This window comes from Agelaius tricolor, unplaced genomic scaffold, assembly GCF_023055355.1.
Source record: "Agelaius tricolor isolate 1412-34295 unplaced genomic scaffold, bAgeTri1.0.p SCAF_9, whole genome shotgun sequence".
NCBI classification, from domain to species: domain Eukaryota; kingdom Metazoa; phylum Chordata; class Aves; order Passeriformes; family Icteridae; genus Agelaius; species Agelaius tricolor.
The window spans coordinates 30,562,974-30,584,434 of record NW_027269269.1 but is presented as its reverse complement, the minus strand read 5'-3'; the positions used below and the strand labels follow the sequence as shown (position 1 = coordinate 30,584,434).

General features: G+C 39.8%; 1 protein-coding gene and 1 long non-coding RNA gene across 10 annotated transcripts in view; one reads left to right on the top strand and one right to left on the bottom strand.

Moving 5' to 3' along the window:
* The window catches only part of BBX (BBX high mobility group box domain containing), a 150,091-nt gene that overhangs the window by 91,901 nt on the left and 36,729 nt on the right, over nt 1–21,461 (top strand). For 6 of the 9 annotated variants that reach the window (XM_071433500.1, XM_071433496.1, XM_071433492.1 and 3 more), the window contains 7 exons: nt 3,135–3,215; nt 5,397–5,477; nt 10,849–10,929; nt 14,179–14,259; nt 16,254–17,163; nt 18,047–18,185; nt 21,303–21,451. In XM_071433500.1, coding sequence (XP_071289601.1) covers nt 3,135–3,215; nt 5,397–5,477; nt 10,849–10,929; nt 14,179–14,259; nt 16,254–17,163; nt 18,047–18,185; nt 21,303–21,451 — 1,522 coding nt within the window. The remainder of the gene's footprint in view (nt 1–3,134; nt 3,216–5,396; nt 5,478–10,848; nt 10,930–14,178; nt 14,260–16,253; nt 17,164–18,046; nt 18,186–21,302; nt 21,452–21,461) is intronic. The other 3 variants (XM_071433497.1, XM_071433494.1, XM_071433495.1) reach the window with 2 other exon arrangements.
* Nucleotides 1,399–7,280, bottom strand: LOC139592994 (uncharacterized). Its single transcript, XR_011680174.1, has 3 exons — nt 7,106–7,280; nt 4,996–5,064; nt 1,399–1,467 (listed from the first exon to the last, which is right to left on the bottom strand). It is a non-coding gene; the product is annotated as an uncharacterized lncRNA (long non-coding RNA).

The window sequence follows — 21,461 nt, the reverse complement described above, 5'->3', positions numbered from 1 at the left end:
GGAGTTTAATCTTCAAGTTGTCAGAAGCCCAGATGTCAGGTAACCAAGTGACCAGCCAGCAGGAGGAAGGGAAGAGGCACAACAGTGATATTTACAAAATTGTTTTGAGACTTCAGTTGCAATCTCTATATGTGGCCAGTATGTTCCTGGTTTTGCAAATTTTTGTAGTAGATTAGAGAGTTTCTCTTCTGGTGACAGAATCCAGTGGTGGTGGGTGATTGATTTCTAGGCAGCAGCTGTCGTTACTAAGCAGATAGGCAAGAGAAGCTACAGACCTTACAGGCAAAGGACATGGATATGCACTGAGTTTCCCCCTGCATTTTGAATGCTTTCATCGGTTACACAAGACAGTGGTGTGTGAGCGTATTTTACTGAACACCTGAGCAGAGATGCCTGACGGATCATCTCCAGCTGCTGTGGTTGTGCCAGGCAAAGCCCAGTCCTCGCCGCAGGTTATTGGCAGCAAGGCTGAAGCCGGGTGAGCAGCGCTCCTTGCTTGCCCGTTCGCCTCCCTGCACATCGCCCGTACTCGTCCGTCAGGCCCTTTCCTTGCCTTACAGCAGCACCTAGTGGGCTCTCGGTAGGTTACTGCCCAGGAATCCCGACATCCGGAGCGGCCTCCAAAGCCTGCCTGTCTGCCGGCGCTAACGCCTCGCAGCGGTCAGGGCGCGGCCGGCCCAGGGATTTCCACCCTTGTTCCGTGTGATCGTTTCAGAGCAGGTTGTGGTAACCTGCAGGGAAAGGAAGGCCTGTGGTTTCCTTCTTTTTGAGAGCAAAAGGCTGTCTTACATGTGATGCAGGGTCTGTGCAAAGTGTGAATCAGAAGTGAAAAATCTCTCAGTGCAGCTCAAGAGAAGGCTTGGAGGAAGAAATAGGATGTTGAGGACATTTTATTAGAGCAGGAAATGGGATGTACAAAATGGCACTATCTGTGCATCTGCTCTTCTGGTAATTATTTTAATGCTTTGATCAGGTTCAGCCTGGCAAATGGTAGAAGTCGTGGAGATAAGAAGTTTCCCACAGGTCAAGAGTGTTTGAGGAGCAGCAGAGTAGAAGAAACAAGGTCCAATTAGTGCTCTGCCAAGTAAAAGCAACAGCATTAACTTTTTAAGGAGTAGCAGAAATTGATAGGAAAAACATAGTGGTTCCAACCACAAAACCTCCACTGAGTTACTGAGCACCAGCAATCTGTTCTCTACACACAAACCTGTAGAAAACTGGGCTTCATACCTCCCACAGCAAGTGGTTCTGGTACCACCAGGTGTACAAGCTGTGCCCAGCCCGCAGCACATACCCTCCAAGGCAGCGAGAAGGCTCATCCCGAGTGTCTGACAGCACCTGTGTTGTGGGGGCTGAGCCCAGATAGCCCCTCTTGGAAGGGGACTTCCACTCCAGCATGGTGCTCCTGGGGTCCATGGCTCAATGGCTCCAAACTCAGAGCTAAGTGGTATAAAAGAGCTGGTCGAACTGTAGAAAATATGGGAAACAAGTCCAAAATTCGGTTATTCTTTTAAGAATCCCACCAGTGCAGTGGCCTAAAATAACCAAATGAATGCTCAGATGTGCAAGCAGCAGCCTTACATATTTGCACCTTTGCAGAATCTCAGATCTTTGGAGATGGGTCTCTCAAAAGTAGCCAGATACTTTTCTGGTAGTAGTCCAGACTACTGTTGAGGCACAGATGTTTTAAACAGACTATACAGAAACATGATAAAAGTCAGTAATAACCATTATATCAGTGAAAACAGTAGCACAACCTACTAAAAAGGCAGAAGACAGACATTAGAATTACATTCTTTGGAGCCCTTTGGATTGCTGTACTCCCATAGTACACTGATGAAACATCCTGCTCAGTGTTTAACAGGAGTCACTGTTGCTGATGAGGTTTCTGGCAGGGAAGAAGTAAGTTTGTTTGTATATGTAAGCAAATTGTCACATTGGTGAATTTCCCCTTGTCCTCTGGGTTGCTACGCTTGGATTTTGTGTTTCCAGGGGAGCGTGGGTAGCAGATTCCTGAAGGCAAATGCTGCTGTTGCTATTGCAGTGCTTCAGGATCTCAGACAAACAGCAGCAGGGCAAGCTGCGTGAGCTGTGGGGCTTTGTGCTTACTACCAACAGGTGCAGTCAGTAGCTAAATCTCATGTGCTTTCACCAATAAAAGCTGTTGATTTACTTGCTTAGGTAATGAATAAGAAAAAGCCCCACATTTAATTTTGAATTTGTTAAGTAAACTGAAATTTTGAGGGGAAAAAAGTTGTTAGGGAAAAAATTTCCATCCTGTTATTTTTTATCAAATCTCACAAAGCTTCCTTCCTTTTTTTCTGTTTCTTACAAGCCATGTTATATACCTTATTTTATACTAACAGTACTTCATTCTCCTAGGAGTTACACATGTAAATCTTTTACACTCAAATGTGACACTTAATGAATGTACCCTATTTGATAGAATTCTTTTACAGAATAATGCTTGATTAACACATTTCTAGCTAATAAGAATACCATGGCTAAGATGTGTTAATTCAAATAAGGCTTTTGGTTTTGAACGGTCATTTGTTTGTATTTTGTTTTCAGTTATAATGACTTTCTTGCACTGCTTCTCAAAAGCACCCCTAAAATGTATGTTTAGGTATATGATTAGAGAAATTTTAGGCTTGTGCTACCCTTATCTACTTATTTTCATGCTGTTATGATTGGAGATTATTTTTCTAATTAGTATTTCTGTCATCAACTGTGTCTTCAAAATATTTTTTTACCTTCTATGTAATCTTACTCTCAATTATAGCACAAATTACAGATATAGCAGTGTTGATAGCATCACCAATACAAGATGGTTATGTGTGTAGTCCAGTATAATCCATTGAGTATTCTAATGTATAAAACTATTCTGACAAGTTCAGAATCATAAAAGGAGAAGAAAAGCCTGGTATTTTTGTGGTCTTCTTTTCTAAGACAGTTTTCAAATGCATTATAATGGGTGCTAAACAATGTTTTCATCTGTAAATATGATTTAATCTTTCCAGGACTGTGAAACATTAGCTTGCCCTTCTTCTCTTAAATGGTTTCTTCTGCTCACTGTTGTTTTTAGCTTGAGGGAAGCACCTTTGAGGTCTTACCCTGCACTCTCCTTTTTTCAGGTTTCCTCCAGTACTTGCCAGTCTGATACATCTAATTCTACAGAAGCCTGTCAGAAGTCATCATTGTTTCAGTTTGCAGAGGTGAGTTTCTTTAAAAGGGTTTTTTTTCCTAAGTGAATCCTTTTAAGAAGCATCTGATGTCCAGCTGAAAGAAAAATCAAATGTCTTTAACTAAAATTGATGTTTTTATTTGTTCCCTAATTTTTGGGTTTATGCTGTTGAATCATTTATCAGGTTGGTAAGACTTGAAGTGCAAGAGAGTGTGTTTGGGACCCTGGTGGAAACCCAGGTGCAATAATGGAGCACCTGGTTTAAGCTATAATTTGGAGATATGTCATTCCTGCACTTAGTTTTAAACTAGAGACTTATTAACTAAGGTTTTAACTTGTATTTGGATGTTTCTAATCTAGTGTGGCTGCTTTCGTCATTGGCTCCATCAAAAATCATTCTAGTTCTTGACTCTCCAAAATTTTCTTCTAGATCCACCAAACAGCTCTATGCAAGTGTGCTTTGATTTTGCAGTGTACAATATTTTTGTCAACATACTCCAGTTATTGCTAGAAGTGTAACTGTGGTGTGTGTGTTATTGCTCTTTTTCTTTGAAGAGTTTCATCCAAGTCTTAATGGGTTTCATAGATGTAAATAACATGACAAAAATGAAATTGCAAGGAACTCTAGCCCTCTGCAAGCATCAGTTGTTTCTTGAAATAATCATAATACATGACACAGAAATATTTAGTTGTATAGATACTGATTTTACAAGACACTGGGTAGTTTTTAAGTAAGTGTATATGGAAAGAAATTTTGTCATAGTGAGGGCTTTTTATTACCTGTATTCACACCAGCTGTGAATTCGACTTGTGTGTCTTTATTACCCATTCCCTTGTGCACTTTCATACTCCTCCCTAAAAGATCATTACTTTGGGAGCAGATACATTGCAATCCTAGCACACAAGAAATGGGACTTCTTTTTCAGTTGGATATTTTAATATCAGTGCACAAGCCCTTGAATTCCAGCTTAAGATCTGAGTCTTTCAAATATATTAGAAGTAAATTGGAGCACTGATCCTTTATTTCTGATTAAAGATAATGGCCAGAGTGAAGTAGATAACCTGTAATTAGGCTCTTAAACAGCCTGCTGGCTTTTCTTGTTAGGAAGAGGAAATGCCTGGTGTGCCAGCAATGAAAAGCAATACTTAGATGCTTCTTAGAATTGGTTAATTCCAGTATCACTTACGCCACTTTTGTGGTAATGATTCAACATCCATCTTCCCATATTTCTGAGATGCTTCTGTGTGCTTATACTGTCAGTAGAGTAATGTCTTGTATTGAATTTCACTGCTGAATCTTTTAAAGAGTAAGACAAATACCAGCTCACATAATTGTTTCAGTTCATTTTACAGTGCTGAAGGAGGGAAGTGCCAGACTCATGTGGTGGTAGGCAGGAATTGTGTGCTGCCAGATGTGCCCTTGCTAAGGGTTTCTGACCTCAGGCTTTTCCTTACCCATTGAAGAAAATTTTTAGTGGGTGCCAGGAAACAAGCTCACCTGCACTGCTAAAGCATGTGGTTTAGAAGTAGGCTACTGATGATCAGTAATTAGAAATGCAAATTAGCTAGTCTTATTTTTCAAGGATGTTAAACATCCTGTAGAGAGGGTGCACCTAACCAGTGCATGGTAGGTATGTGTGTCAGTGGCAAAATAATTGATACTTGTAGTGAAGTCCGACATTAATCAGAGGTGTCATTTGCAGCAAAACTAATTGACACAAGTTAAACTATGAAATGCAGTTACCTTAGTGTGGGGGATAGATCTGGTAACACAAAATACCTGCGCACATTGTGTTTCTGTCCGCGCTTACCTTCTGTACTAAGTAGCAATTTGTGCTCTGTCATCACCACCATTCTGCAGGCTCAGGTCTTCCACTGAACTGTGAAATACAATACAGTGTTAAGTATTTGTTGCTAGCCCTTCTTTGATATATCAGCAGGCAGAAAAAAAGCCCTTCAAAAAAAGCTTATTTTGTAGATTCTAGGAAGGATTTTCCTTCTGAAAAGTAATTCAAGATTACCATTTCACAGATCACCTGTTTATGTGTTTCCTGGAAAGCAGATACTGTTTGTTCTAAGGGTGTGTTGGAACTTGTTTGCATACTCTGGAGTACCAGGAATCTTTTTATGACAGATTATAAATTTAGCATGTTGAAGTGTGATACTGAAACTGAACAGTTAGGTAATACAAGCATAATTGTTTTCCTGACAGATCTCTTCCAACACCTCACAGCCTGGAGTCCTGGGGGCAGTAAAACAAACGGAGGAGTCTGCATTGTTTCAGTTTGCTGAGGTACAATGGCTGAATGTGGTGGGGGAGGATGGGAGGAAGCAAGGAACCGGTAAGAGTTGCCAGTGAATGGCTGAGCACCCTGTCTTATCAGAGATTCCCATCAGGAGATGTATATCTTCCTGACAGTATTGTGTTAAGAAAACCGTGGGGTGAATTACCAGTGACTGGATGAGATGTTGGCCAGTTCTACCAGCTGAGAGGTATTGGGCTTGTGAACATTACCTAGCCTTCCATACCCAAAGAACCACTACAGACTTACTATCCAAATGGCCTTTTAATTTACATCTAGGAAAACAGCAATTAAAAGACATTCTGTAATGACACTGCACTGTCTGTGGAAGAGGCTGCAGCAGGGCAGAATGGTGATTGCCCTAGAGGCAGGAATCATTTGGAGAATCCTTGCAGGTCAAAGGAAGCTTATCACAGCAGCCACAAGGATATTTAACAGCATCAGTTAAGTGGCGACTTACCAAGCCTATCGGTTCCCATAAGTACATAGCTTTTCTGCCTTCCTCCACATATTGAAGATTTAGAGTTTGTGAAATGCTGCTTTTAGGAATTTCTTCTCCCACGTGTTGAATGTGCCTCTGTGAATTGACTTTCACACATTTACTCTTCTTGCCCATTTGGGGGAGTCTGATACTGCTTGCAGAATCATTCAAGGCACAGGTGCATTTTGTGTGTGCCTGAAAAGGCTGGGATTGGAGCTGGTGCTATTGCAGAGGAGCATAAAGGGATTAAAAGATACCCTGATTGTTATTCTGTGTGTCACACACTTCCTTCTGTGTAATGTTGAGCTAATTGTCTACTGTGGTTTTTTAGCTTGGCTGGAATGGGCCTTGGTGTTTTTCTTAGGGGGGCCAAGGAAGACAAACCAATTTACTAATTCAGGTGCCCAAAAATACCTGGCTACAAACACTCCTATAAAAGATACAATACAGTTAATAACTCTAATCATGAAAGTGTTTTCATGATTGTAAACCACAGTTTTGAAAGTTAGAAGTCAATTTGCAAAGCTCTTTTGAGAAAATTAGAATTGAGCAGGATGAAACTATGTGCTGAAGCTAGACTTTTAAATCAAGTTAAAAGATACAAACTGGAGAACATTTTGTGTTAATTTTATTGCAAAATACTGGAATAATACTCTAAGTGAATCTGCTAACTTAGTTGCAAAAATCTCAGTCATTCTGGGTATCTGCAGAGTTGAACAGAGTATGTATTGCATTTAGTACAACATTCCTAAATTGTCACATAAAACCTGGCTTAGCCATACTCTCAGAATTTCACAGAACCTAAAATCATTTCCTCTCCTCACTGAACAAACAAAATGACAAACCTGAAAATTGTCATACTGATGTGATAGTGTGTTTAGTTGCATTCCAGTATGCTGAGTGAGCTTTGGCACATTGGAGTACACATATGAATCATCAAATATTAGGTAGAAGAGGTGCTTAGAAAGTTAATCAGGATTTACTGAGGACAGTTTTAGAGTCAGGGTTAATCTCTTTTTCTTGTAAAAATATTTAAATGTGTGTGCAGTCTGGAGGTGTTGGTTTTGTTCTGTGGCTGGAAATAGGAGACAGAAATCTGGTCAAGAGAAAAAAAAAGAAAAAAATTTTAAAACCTACCTTGTTAGCCATGGTTATTCTTCCTGCAAAACCTTAATGACAGCGATGAACATCATTTTTTATCTATAGCAGTAGAGAAATGGTGTTTTTTCTTAGCTTGTAGCCTGATGATTTAATTTAGGTTGCTCCTGGGGAACGTATTGAGCATGTTACAGAACCTCTTTAAGCTTTCTCCCCTGCTATTAAAGCTGCTTGTGCTCTTTCAGCTATAAGGGCTTTCATTTGCACAGGCTGTCTTTGTGAAATTTGGCAAAAGTCCTATTCCTTACTGTGCCACTTCTTATTGCATCTTGTCTATATGAATGCATTACTGCATTTCGAGAACTAAATTATGGCAAGCAATTTGCAGTGGGCTGCTGTCAGCAATGTACAGTGCTACAAAAGAAAAAAGAGAAGGAGAGAAAGTAGTTATTTAACCAGTAGCCAAGTAGACCTGTGAAGAAATGTGAAGTGTGCTCTGGTCTGATGTGCCTGGAGACTTCTGGCAGCCATCCCAGCTCAGTTTTGGTTCTGGCTGGGTGTTCCTCATATGTTGCCTTTCTCTTCACCGCCCTTGCAGCAGGGTGAGTAAAAGTGCTTCTTTGTGAAGACAGTGATCCCACTGAGTAGGTTTGTCATTTAAAACAGACACCTTTACCCCAGGAGTACAAGTGCCCTGTCACTCAGAAACAGCTCATTATGTGTAGAGTAGCATGGGATTCTTTTTGTCTTTATAGCCTCAGTTAATCTTTCATCTGGTTGTCTAGCCCAAGTGCTGTAGTTGTCAATTAAAGCTGTTCAGGATATGCCTAATGAGGCCTGCCCAGTGACTTGCCACAACAGATGATGAAAATCCTGGAAGCAAGACTTCATTCGGTTTTGTGGGTGCACAGGCAAATGCCTTGGAGGTCTTCAAAGATGATGTGACATCCTCATAAGAGCTTTTTGAAGTTTGGATTGTTGTCAAGTTATGCTTTTGGCTTTCTCATGCTTCTGACCTTGCGAGTAGTTGGCCCTACTTTTGTCCTTCTCATTTGAACCTGTATGGAAAGGCTGTGATTTCTGAGCAATGGGCTGTGTTCCTTAGGGCAGTGACTGTTTGCAGGCTATCTGCTCACAGGGACTGGTCACTGTCCCTTTCCTTGCCATGAGAGGGAAGCAGAGCAGATGGGACCCCTTGCTCTCATGGTCTTACTGCATCTGTGTTTGGCAAATGTGAACAGATGGTGGTGATTGCTTCCTTGAAAGATGAGTACCTCTTGGATTTACTTTCCTAAACTCTTATTCATTACTAAAGAAAAGGCTTCTGGGGTATGGAAGCAAAAGAATTGCTAGTTGAACCATCTTTAAAATAAAATGAATCCACAACCACCAAACTCTTTGCTTTCAGCAGCTTTTCTAAATTTTTTCTTAAAGTGATGTAATTAAAAAGAAAAAAACAAAGCCAGTCATGTGCAGTATGCAACAAGGTGGATTTTTTTTTTTTTTGCTAGTCCAGCATGTTATTTTCATTTAAGATAAAAAGCATGACTCAGGAGGATTTTGTCCATGCTGCATTCTCACATGCTCACTTTGAGAAGGTTTGCTCTGTGTTTATTTCTGTGCAGAACAGGAAGTTTGAATCCAAAACTTTTGATCAAAATACCTTGAAATTTGGAGTGTAAAAGCTAGTGAGTGTTTTCTCTTCCAACTTCCACATGTAAAGCTGTAATCTTCCCAAGTAAAGAAAAATGTATTTGCTGTTTGCCCACATACTGAAATTATTAAATGTTTGTGTTGGAATTAAATGCCTGTTCTAGAAGGAATATGAAAAAGTAGTTCCAGCTACTTTTGCAAACTAAAATGTAATATAATAGCTAAAGCCCCACCTGTATTGTAATAAAATATAGTAACTTGATCCTAATGATCCTCCAGTTAAAACTCCACATCAGTAAAGGGCTGTTTGTGGTTGTAGTACTGGGGATTCTGATTATTTTTAAATCTGGGAGATGTCCTTAAGACAGGGAATAGGATCTGTAACCTCACTGAGAGCTAATTGATCAGCCATTCTTTTCCTTCTGATGTTTGGCCAATAACTTCATCAGAATGAGTTACATGCTTCTGTCACTTGCTGTTTGTTTTCTTAGCTCTTTAAAGGTTTTTGGTTTTTTTTTCTGAGATGAAGTTTCTCCTTCCTCTCTTTCTTTTAGTACTCTAAAGATCTCACATTTTGTTAGGAGCACCTATTGTCTTGTCAAAATTTCTTTACTGTTTCCTCACTTTCTGCATCAGGAGGCAAGATATGCCTGTATATTCTCAAGTTATAATTCAGTATGTGTGGGTGTTGTTCTATCCTTTTTCTGCCATTCATGTTATGCAAAAAAAAATCATTGAGATGAGCATTTGTTAAAATAGAAAGATAAAAAAGTTGAAGTGCAGTGTACAAGATCACTTAGTCAAGGGGGGTCCTGAGCAGGTTCACTGAACTGTCTCAAAGCAAAACTAGGATGTTGAAATATTTCAGTTCAATATTAAAAATTACTGTTGTTGCACATTTGAGTATTATTCGCTGTACTTAAATAGCTTTAAGTGAAATGGATGTCCTGGATTTTGGTGGAGGAGGATGTGGTGGGGAGTGTAATATAAATTCTTTGACAGGTAATTGAAAGATAAATTCTTCAAATAACCTAGTTCAAAAGAGAGAATTTATTACAAGGAGAAAGGCAAACATGATATTTTTTGCATCTGGAAGATCATAGAACCATAGGATGGTTTGAATTGGAAGGGACCATAAAGCTCATCTTGTTCCAGCCCCCCTGCCGCATGCATGAGGTCCACTCCATGAGGTCTCTCAAAGCCCCATCCAGCCTGGCCCTGAACACCAGCTTCTCTGGGCCACCTGTTCCAGTGCCTCACCATCCTCTGAGTTAAGAATTTTTTGTAACATCTGCCATAAACCTGCCCTCTTTCACTTTAAAACCATTGGCCTTGTCCTGTCACTACCTGCGTAATCATGGTCCTAAATGTGATTTTTGTAGTGAGGGAGATACCATAGAAACATGGATGATTTTGTCCCAAGGCTTTTAAAGGCTTCTAAGTCAAATACTACCATGCAATGCTATGCCAAAAAAGGTCACATATCAGAAATTTCTTGCATTTCTGAATTCATAATGCTGCACTGGAAAGCAGGTCTGAAAAAATTTGGCTGTAAAAGCAATTCCCTAAAGTGGTAATGGTAGTTATTTACTTATCAAAGGTGCTGGCACACCAGCAGCTCTTTGGGAGGCTAGATTTAATCTCCAGATATAGGTCTTATTGCCTTTTTCATAACTAAAGAAAGTGAAACAAGAACTGCCTGTGAGGACAGATGGTCCTCTTCTATGTCTAAATAATGGGAAATACTGCCCAGACCTTCTGGGAGAATTTAATTTAACCTTAACAACTAATAGGGCATATTTTTAAGCCACAGGTATGATTTGTTCACTTTGTCACATAAAACTTATGTAAAACACACAGCATGACAGAATATTAGCCGTGGACAGTTATAAACATCGAGTATCCGTGAACATAATCTAAGGAAGGAATGTGGTATTTGCTTGTGTTCTTCTGTTTTCTACATATCTGTTAAGTGTTTCTTGGGTGGGGTTGCCTGTCTGAAGTAGGGCCTTTTGCCAGAAAGAGCTAAAATTTAACTAATCTCTTATATTCCATTCTTTTTTCCCCTCCCTTTCTGTCTTTCCTGTGTGCCACTGAAATATTTTCTCCTCTCTTCATTTGTAACCTAGATCTCATCAAACACTTCCCAGTTGCCAAGTCCTGAGCCAGTAAAGCACTGTGGGAAGTCGGCACTCTTCCAGCTGGCAGAGGTAAAGTTATACCCACTAGTGTCAGAAGGGGAGGATGTGTATAACTTTTCCACAAAAAAAGTATGAATTGTTTAAGGTTTGCTCTAGTATCAAATTTTGTGTTTCCAGAAACATAAATTAGTAAATAATGACATACCAAGAGAAGTAGGCAGTGGCTATGGTCCCAGGGACCTAGTCTTTTAGACACTTGTGAATGTGCTTATTTTCTTAGAGACAGCACAGAAAGTTGCACTTCTTTTTGGGAAAGTTTGCTTTATAACAGTAATAAAAACAATGCTCAGGAGAACAGCAAAAATAGGAGATAACAGTATTCTTAATGAGGAGCTGGATACCAGGATTAAAAAACCAAAGCTTTAGTTATGATGATTGGAAGGTATATTGCTTAATCGAGGACTGAGAATAGGGAAAGGTCATCAGGAATCTGCATGAAGAGTTGGAAGCTGATGCAGTGTATTAAATTCAGAAATTGGCAGCTGTCAGCAGTAATCAAGAATGCTGGGTCGGGTTTCCCCAAGGTCCTAGAAATTCTCTGTGAGTCTTAAATATAGCCTTGTAGAGGTCTTCTCTTTGATATGGATGATTCACTCAAAAATCTCTGAGGTTTGATGTGCAGATGCTATTCTTTGTGATGATTGAAAGATGAAGATACATGCTGTATTCCAGACAAATAAGGAAGTATGCTAGCATGTTACTTGTACACTTCTTTTGTTGGTTTTTGTTGTGGTGTTTTAGTTTTGTTTCAAATTCACATCCTGTTTCAGTAAAGAAAATAGTTCTCTGGATCCTCTCTAATTGCAGACAGCCCTATATTCTTGCTGGTGAGATCAGTCCCTCTCAGGAAAAAGGCAGAGGTTGGAAGCATTGAAATGAAAGTATTTCATGTCTTGTTCTAGTCTTGCAAGACTGTGGCTTTATAGGAATTTATGTGAGTGGAAGAAAATCTGCCTTACTGTACAGGCAGTCTCTGGCAGTAGCAGAGTTTGTGGCTATGTGCTCTATTGCCAGCAGTGCCTGTGCAAGGGTGATTACACCCAACTGTGATCAGTGATCCATAAGGGTATTTGGCTGTTGCAGCTCTGGGCCAGCAGAAGAGCTGGTAGGATTTACTCAGGGACACCAGAAGTTTCTAACATGGCCTCTAACAGGACAGCAGCAGGCTGAGTAGTGCTGTTCTGGAGTAAGGATTATTGCCGTGTGCAGCCTGATCTTTAGAAGTCAGCATTGGAAGTTGTGATGCGACCATGAAGCTTGTGAAGCCCTAATTTAGTAGGAGGACAGATGCTTGTCCACAGGAGTGCACAGTTTGTACTGCAGGTGGCAGAAAAAGCGAAGCTAAGTCTGGCAGCATGACATTGTGTGTTGGATAGGTTTCCGTGATCTCTCAGTGATTGCTCAGATGGTGTCCTGCAAGCCTAATTTAATACACAAAATGGACGTTAAAGGCTCTGATTCAAACAGGGAAAAACACAGCAGATGTGCTAGGCACATCCTCCATGTCTCTAGCTCTTGTAGGACATCAGTGCTATTGATTTTTTTCTTATTTTTTCCCCAGTTTTGGAGATCTCTAATGTAGGATCATAGTTGAATAAATGATATGTGAGAGATTCAGCTTGAATTTTCAGATGCAGTTCAGTCCCTGGTATGAAGCATCCCAAATAAACCATTTCATAATCACCTCAAGGGTGTCTTAGGTTTGCAAGTGGATTTGGCAGACAGCTTGCTGTAACTCCAAACTGCAGATGTTGTGCACTGGAGGGGACTACTGTTTTCATGCTGCTGGCATGGCAAGTGTCTGGTGCGTGGGAGCCTGTCTTCTTCAGCATACCACACTGCTCTGCTCCTCCTTCATCTCTTTGCTATGTAGATTAAACAATTTTATCTTCTTTTTTTTCACCTCTCTTCCCTATCCTTTCCTTTTTGATATTTCACAATATTTCACAGATGGTGATTAAAATAAAATGCAGAAGGGGGTTTAATTATTTTCTAAAACTTCTGAGGATTTCTAAGTTTCTACAAATGGTTGGAGCCACTCTGCATTTGAAGCTTGGGAGGTTGTTGCTGTTCAGCTCTGCTGAGTCCCTTGCTGTGTTTAGCCTTCAGTGCGGAGGCATGAGAGTAAGGGAGGCAGTGCAGGAGTGGAGCATCACCTCACCAAGGCAAGGAGGCCACTGCAGAGCACTAACAGCACCTGGCTGTCAGCAGCATGTGGAGGCCTGAGCTCTGATGATCAGAGCTTGAGAGGCGCTGTGAAGAGCTGCACCTTCCAGATGTAGAGACAGTGTTGGTTTTTGTTTATTTCCTTTATGGCAGTGACAGGCCAAATTCTGCAATTGACTTCGTAGGCCCATGTTGATTGAGAGCAATGAAAACTGAGTTTGTGGGCTCAGGGAGAGACAAAAGGGTGTAAATATTTTGGTTCCCCAGTCCCTTATAACTCCACATTCTTGTGCAGCCTAAAGAAGGGGGTATAAGAAGCCCATAAGGCTGGTCTGAGATGATGGGATATGTCCTTAAAAATACAACATTTTCTTCAAACTAGTGGCCAATCCTGATACTGATACTTTAAAGTTGTTTAGAAAAAGATAATTTCCTTGCACCCATTTCAAAACTGACACAAAATACTCTAAAGTACTGAAGAGGATCATGGCCTGATGCAGGAAAAAGATTCTTGGAGGATAATCATCATGACAGCCTTCTTTTATTCTGAGGAATACTAAAGATTACCAAAGGCTTGAGGGCTTTTACTTAACTTTGGGTTCAGAGCATCTCTTTTATATGAGTCCTATAGGACACCAGAAGGCAATATCATAACCTGAAAGAAATAGCCTCCTTAACCTGTGATAATGAAATAATTAAAAATTTTGGAATACAGTGTCCTGCTAAGCCTTTAAAAACACCACCAGCTGGGCTGCATGCTGGTGTAGATTGTTGCTTAACTGCTGGAGTCTGTTCCTGTGTGAGAGAGCATGTGTTTCAGTTCATCCTGTTCCTCAAAGGGAGTCCTGACAAAAAAAACCCCAAATGTGCAAGTATCATTTAGTGTACAGTGGCGTTGTCCAGCAGAGCAGTGTTGGAGTGGGTTTTTATTCGTACCAGCATGCACAGGTCTACACTTCTATTTCAGTATATAATCTTATTAATGAATTTTGGGAAGAGGGGAAACAATCTGTTGAAAAGCTGTGTCATAAACATGAAAGAATTGGTAGTGATCAAAGAATGTTTTATTTGTATTGATTTTTCTCTCCATAGATTTCTTCAAGTACATCCCATTCAGGACCTTCTGATTTAACGAAACAGTGTGGAACATCAGCATTATTTCAGCTGGCAGAGGTAATAATAAAATACTGGTGACTAATTGCTCCAGGTGCAGTGGGATGGAGAAGTTAAAGCTATTGATTGCCAAAGTCTGCAAGGTTTCTTAGTTTAGGCTTTGAGGTCTTTAGGGCTTAGCTGAGGAACACAAATAGTTGAGAGAGAGGACTGGATGACTGTGTTATGAAATTCAGACATTGCCATTATAAATTCATGTTAATGGTTATGAGATGCTTTCATTTATTTTTGCTTTTCATGCCCATTTTATTTTTCAGGAGAACTAACAGGTCAGTAACTTACATAGAAGTTCTGCTGTGGTCCTCTCAGCAGATCTTCCTTCTGGGAGCAGTTAAAACCAATGGCACATTATTGAAATTTTGCCTTTTTTGTTTCTAAACATTTTTTTTAAGCTTTCCCAGTCTTGAAGATTGTTTAATTAGAAGTTTATTTGCTGACAAGACAGACGTCACTTCTTTTGTAGCCACATCTGTAGCTCTGTACTACTGGCTACTGCAGAAGAAGCAAATGTATAAAAGGAAAAAATCCATTGGCTATGCAATGTATGTTGAATTGACAAAATAGTCTTAGTCCAGCGAGCTCCATCCTAAAGATTGAACTTTAGCTTTTGAAAATCACAGGCTGTGCTTAACATTTCAGTGTGGTAAAAAAGTCACAGAAATACCTTTGTACCAAGAGCCCACATCAGCACAGTTGTGGAGTTCTCCTTTGCCTAGTCTAACCTGCTTCCCAATAGATACTGTGTGTTGCCCAAGCTCTGGTGCTTTACAATGCTCAGCTCAGCTTGTCCTGAACCAGATCAGTAATTTCTACCTTGTGCAGCAAGAATTTTGGAAACCTGCTACAAAAACATCCCAATCATTGGTGTTATATTCTTACATAAATTGGTATGAGAAACTTTTTTAGTTTGCAAGGAAGAAAAGCCTTGCCAATTTGAGAAATCTAAAATGGACCTAAAGAGAACCAATGTGTCTCGGGGAGGTATATCCATACTGACCACATGGCCTGTGGGCTAAGCTGCGGGAACCTTCTGATGTCTGGTTCAAAGCAAGCCTCCTCCATCTGGTTTTGCTCCAGGTGACTGGTTGACATTTGTTCTAAAAACAAAACTGCACTGGGAATTCAGCTTGGGGGCTTTGAGAGAGGACAGTAAGAACAAAGCATGTCTTCCCAAGGGCTGTTGGTTGGTGCCGTGAAGGACTACCTTCTGTAGATGTGTCTGCATAGCTTGCAGGTGATACAAAACAGAGAGGATCTCCTAAGTCAGTGCTGCAGGAACATGGCAGTTTGAGGACCTTCTAACGGTTCTTTTTCTGAATATCGATGTTCCTCAGATAGTATAAGGATTTTGGTTTCCATTAGTGTTATCTCCAGGAGGAGATAACCATGGCAACCACCGCTGCTTTGCAGTTTTTTGCAAAATAAGTCTGTGACATGAGAAGAAAGATTCAGAAGGCTTTTTTACTACCTTCCAAATAATTTCTCACATTCAAGTAAAAGAAAATAACCTCAGGGAGATTCAGTAAACATTTTTTCCCTTACTCCTTCAAGGCCATTTAGAAAATGGAGAAAGGAATTGTATCAGGGACATTTGAAAGTTGAAAGGGGAACGGATGTGAGATTCCAAGTAGATTGTCTGTGGCAGTAGTCAGAGATAACTCTGTTCTGTTGCATTTCAGATATTCTGAAAATCTGTCTAGCAGTGGATTTCCAGATGATATAAAGAGCTTTAAAGGAAACACCACTGAGATCAGTTGGGAGTCTTTTTCTATTAGAACAATGAACCTACCAGCCTTATTCCAGCACTTAGCCCTCATCCCATTACATCAGTTTCAGCATGTCTTCAGCCTGTTTTTCAGTACTGTCCTGTAGCACAGTTTGTTTCCTAAACTAAAATGCCAGAGAGATTCCCTGTTAAATGCTCGTGCTAGTATAAGTAAGTAATGTTAACAGTTGATGTTTGTTTCATGGGACTGTTTTTAAACTTATTTTAGATGTGCCTTGCTTCAGAAGGAGTAAAAGTGAAAGAACCTGGGAAAACAAAAGTGGAAGCACTGGAAGATGAGGAAGGGGAAGTTTCAGAGGACATGGAAGTAGAACAGGAGAAAACAACAGTAAAAGACTCCAGTAATAGAAAAGTAGAACAATCAGAAAAATTGCAAAACCCAGATGAAACAAAAGCTGAGGAATCAGAAACTGCAAAATGCAGAGATTTTACTAGTCTTGCAATGGAAAACAGTCCTTTTGAGAGAAAGGATAACACAAAGGATCACATGTGCCATTCTCCAGAGCTTTTCATGAGTGACATGACTATCCTTGGGCTAAAGCCAGAAAAGATAAAGAAGAAAAAGAAAAAAAATAAGTTGGACCGGCACACAAATGAAAAATCCACCCCCAAAAAATCTTGTAAAAAGAGGCAGTCCTCCGAGTCGGACATTGAAAGTGTAATGTACACAATTGAAGCCGTGGCCAAGGGGGACTGGGGTGCTGAGAGACTTGCAGATACTCCCCGCAAAAAAAACCGCCCTGTCTCAAATGTGAAGGGAAGCATGTTGGATACAAAATCACCAAAGAAAAAAGTGAAATCAAAAGAAAAGAAAACATCAAAGGAGAAACCAATGGAGACCACCAAAGAATCCAAGCCTCCCAATTTCCTTAGTATTGAAGCCAGCAAGGAAGTACCATGTGAGGCTCCTGATAACATTAAAGTGGAGCCACTGACCCCAACAGAGGAGGTGGTACCCCAGAGCTTACCAGAACAGATCAAAACTGAGGACAGTGACTGTGTTAAAAAGATAGAAACCTGTGGCTCCAGGAAATCAGAGAGATCTTGCAAAGGTGCTCTTTATAAAACTCTGGTGTCAGAGGGCATGCTCACATCTCTGCGCGCTAATGTGGACAGAGGTGGGTGGCTTTGAGTGTTTTGTTTACAGCGTGAACTGCAAAAGCCTGCCTGGATTGGGAGGAAAAGCAAAAATGCATGTTTAAACTGGAGTTTGAGCAGTGTGCAGTGGGAATATTGTGTCTGGCCACCTGTGATGCTAGGGACAGGTGGAGTGGCTGGGCTCCCTCTTCCAGGGCAGGTCTTTTCTGTAATCTGTGTTCCTGCTTACCTCACAGACTCATAACTGCTCTATTTTCATCTTTCATGATCTGAGTTTTAAATTCTTGGCTGAAGGCTTTGTTGTTTAATTTGTCAGCCTTCTGGTAGATGTGTGCAGGACTTGTGATGTATGTAACCCCGAACCATTACCTTGTTTCTATATAAACAACTCTTGTGGTTGTGAGCATAGTTCTCAATCCTGCAAGAAGCAAATGTGCTCTGGTTTTGCTTTGGTTGTTAGATTTGCTGTAGGCAGTAAGTGAGAACTCTTTATCCTGTGGAAGGACAAATTTGAGATAATATCTGGAAGCTTTCAGTGAAATGTCTGGAAGTGTATTTTTCCAACTCGTAGATTTATATGTGTAATTAGAACAGTCAGAAAAGAAAAAAGTAGTTTGTAATTTAGGGAAGCTTATTACTGTATATCTCTTCATCTCTTTCTTCTTTATACCTTAAGAGATCCTGACTTTTGAGATAGTCCAGGAAAAGACAGGAGAGGGGATGCAGAATAGTTGTCAATATCATCATTGCCCAGTTTAAAATGAAAAATGTTTTGTAACTGCCTTAAAGAAGGTCAGGCTTCATAAGTTGCCATACTGCCTGGGTACACAAGTTTCTTTTGCATTTACTTTGTTTTGGAACATTTTTCTAAAGATGAGAAACAATTTTCTGCCTTCATCACAGGAAAAAGAAGCTCAGGAAAAGGTAACTCCTCAGATCATGAAGGATGCTGGAATGAAGAAATCTGGGCCTTTTCCCCAAGTGGGACAAGTGGGAACAAAAAACTGAAAAAGACTAAGCCAAAGGAAGAGTTTGTTTTTGGGTAAGTTGTGGCTTAACACTGATGTTTTAGTTAGGTCAGCCTAATAATTTAAAAGTGAGTCCTCCTCACTGCAGCTAAGTGACCTGCATCTAACACACAAATAATCACAATTCCAAAAATGAAGAACCCTGTGGAACTGAGTCATACTCTAAATACCTGTCGTTTATATAGCAAAGTAATTCCTTTGAGATCTTTCCAGGTTTACACCACTGTAAGTGAATTTGAATGGTGTTATTTGCTCAGTTCTAAACAAACCACACAGTATTTACCTGCTCAAAAAGTAGTCAAGAGGGTTACTTAGATTTTTCAGAGTACTTTGCAAGCACTATTTAAAGTTCTGTGTAGGTGTTCAATCATCATAAACCAGATTAGACTAGGAAGAATAGATCTCTTTGCCCACTTGGAGAGATTGCTTACAGAGGAATAGTAAACAATGTTTTTATATTGGCAAATAATTATGGTAAATAATGTCATTTTTCTATTGTAGAGAAAAGATATTTAAACTGTTTATGTCCACCATGATGAAATTAAATATATCTTAAAAACAATTAATGAGTATAGATGCATTAAAATTTAGCAAGGCTGCACAGAATTACTTTTCTAGTATACAAGTAATGATTTTTGTCAGAGTATTGCAGATTTATTTAGTTGCAGGGGTAGTAGTTAAATCTGGGGCTTGCAAATCTTGCAGATGAGAAAATGTATTTAAAAGGGGGAGGTTTTCCATGTTGCATGCTTAAAATTATAATATGTTTGGTTTTGCAGGTTTGCAGTACCCTTTTCACAACCTAGTTTATGTGACATCTAATTGCAGCTCACTTTCAGCAAAGATATTAAATCAGTGGAAATCCCCAAGTCTTGTTTATTGGAATAGTCAAGAAGAATTAGTTAAGAAAAAATGGAACACTTTGTATTTTTAGAGTTTTGTATAAGTTTTGGATATATTTTAAGTTGAAAGATTGAAAAATTTTCCCACATAATGGTGGGAAAGCTCATCACATCTTGTAGCATAAAAAAAGTAGTTGTAAATTATTTATTCAAAAAGTACCTAGGAAAATTGTCTAAATCATTCATTCAACGCTACCCTCATTAGCTGGCTGGATGAGAAAATATGTATTTCCAATCTCTCATCTTTATTCAGTTGCATCATTAATGAATATTATTTAGTGAACTCTGTAAAGGCAGAATTAAGAATGTGTGAAGCATAAGTGCTGGAGAAGGTATCCAGTATCCCTTTTCATTGCATTACCTGATCTTCTGGCTACTTGAAGAGCTGGTTTTACCTCTGCCTGCCCCACTTAACTCCCTCTGCTCCCTTCAGCATCACATTTCAGCCTCATTTTTTACATGCATTGGTGAAAGGGTCCTCACCCCTTCAGAATGACATCATTTTCATAATTTTCCCTGTGTCCTACCTTCCCCATCAGTAGCTTCCCATATTTCCCTGATGGTCTGGGTGAGATGTGCTTTCCCCACTCCTTTGCCAAGCAGGGCTCTACCTGCCTGTGTCTCCTGGCAGAACTAGGCTGTGCAGCATGAACACCTCAGCTCAGCTCCACATGTCTAACCAGGCTTCTGAGAGGCTCTTAAAATTCCACGGTGTGGATTATTTTTTATTTCTTTAAATAATTAATCGCTGACATAGAGATAGCAGCACTCCCCATTGCATGCCTGCATGTCACAGAAGTTATAAATTACTAGCAAGGATGGCAGCTCATCCACTGTCAAATGAGGTTTGGCCTTCCCAATTAGAGCTGCAGCCCCTCATGCCCTCAGGGCAGGAGCTGAGGCAGGTGGGAACAGACAGTGGGAGAGGAGCTGAGTCAGAGCAGAAAATCAGATGGTTTTTTGGTTGTCAGGGAACATCCATGTGGAAGAGAAAAAGGTAGCAGTACCAAGCACTACTGACGTAAGAGACCTTCGTGATTTAAAACCAAAATAAAACACGTACACAAACAAACAAATCCCACCATGCACCTGGTCTGCAAAGAGCCAAGGCTGTATTTTAAGATGGAAAATTGCTTCCTGAGAGAAGTAATAATTACAGAGAAAAAATGAGGTATCTTCATGTGTACCAAAACTTTCAGAATGCAATTTGTTTGAAGTGCTGCTTCAGAAAGCATAGAGAAGTACCATGTTTCTTGTGATACTTCCAAGTGTATAAAGGGCTATCCTTCCAACAGTCATGCCAACTTCTGTCAAGTTGAGGTTTTTCATAGCAAGGAGAATTAAAAACAAGTGGAAGATGTCATTGTTCCTCTGTCATTGACAGTGCTATTTATAACCTGCCTAACTGTGTGCTTGCCTTTTACTAAAACATAGTTTCTACTTCTGCCTGGCTGGAAAAACTTGCAGGAACAGAGTGCTTATGCAAGCCAGTGTAGTCATTACAGCTGGAAATGCTGTGCCATCCTCTTTTGAGTGCTTTGTTTTCTTCTGGCTATTATGAACAATCATACCTTGTCTGTGGATTTCTTCAGTTGTAGTTAATCTGCTGACAGTCATTCAGGTTAGGCTGCAGTATGAGGCGTGTTGGCTTTCATGAAAGCATAAGCTAGTAACATTTTTCATCTCACAGCAAATGAAATATGAGGGGAGAAGATCTAATCACGCAGAACAAATACAAAACTAATTCCCACCCCAATGCTTCATGTTTCAGAATATCCACAGGAGATTGATTAGTTTGACATTCTGCTTCTGGTTTGAAATGCTGTTTTCATTCTGGTGTAAGAACTTTTATGTGAAGTTATTTCATTGGTTTATTTATTGGTTTTAATGTCTTTGTTCACTCCCCTCACAGAACAGACAAATCTACAAATCTGTGCAGCAAACAGAGCTAAATGTCACCAGTATGACATTGATTATTTTTTTTCTAATTTTAACATATGCTACTAAGGTAATCAATTTGCACTGTTACAAATGCAGAAGCAGAAATGCACATTCTCATTCCAAAGCTGGATTAATATATACTGGTTTGGTGTTTACAGTGTGTGAATTTACCTGATTTTCCCCTCTCTCTGTGTAGAAAGGTGTGTGTGTATACAGACATGCTCTTAAACAATATATTTTTTCTCCAGAAAGTTACATTTAATTTGAATGGTTTTGTTTCCCATTTAGCTTAGCAAAATTGGAAGAAGAATTTGCAAAGAAATTCAACAGCCTTCCTCAATACAGTCCTATTACCTTTGACAGGAAAAATTCATCTGTTTCGAGGAAAAAGCGAAAGATTGGAAGTGGCTCATGTGAACTACCAAAATCCAACAAAGGTAAGTTGCC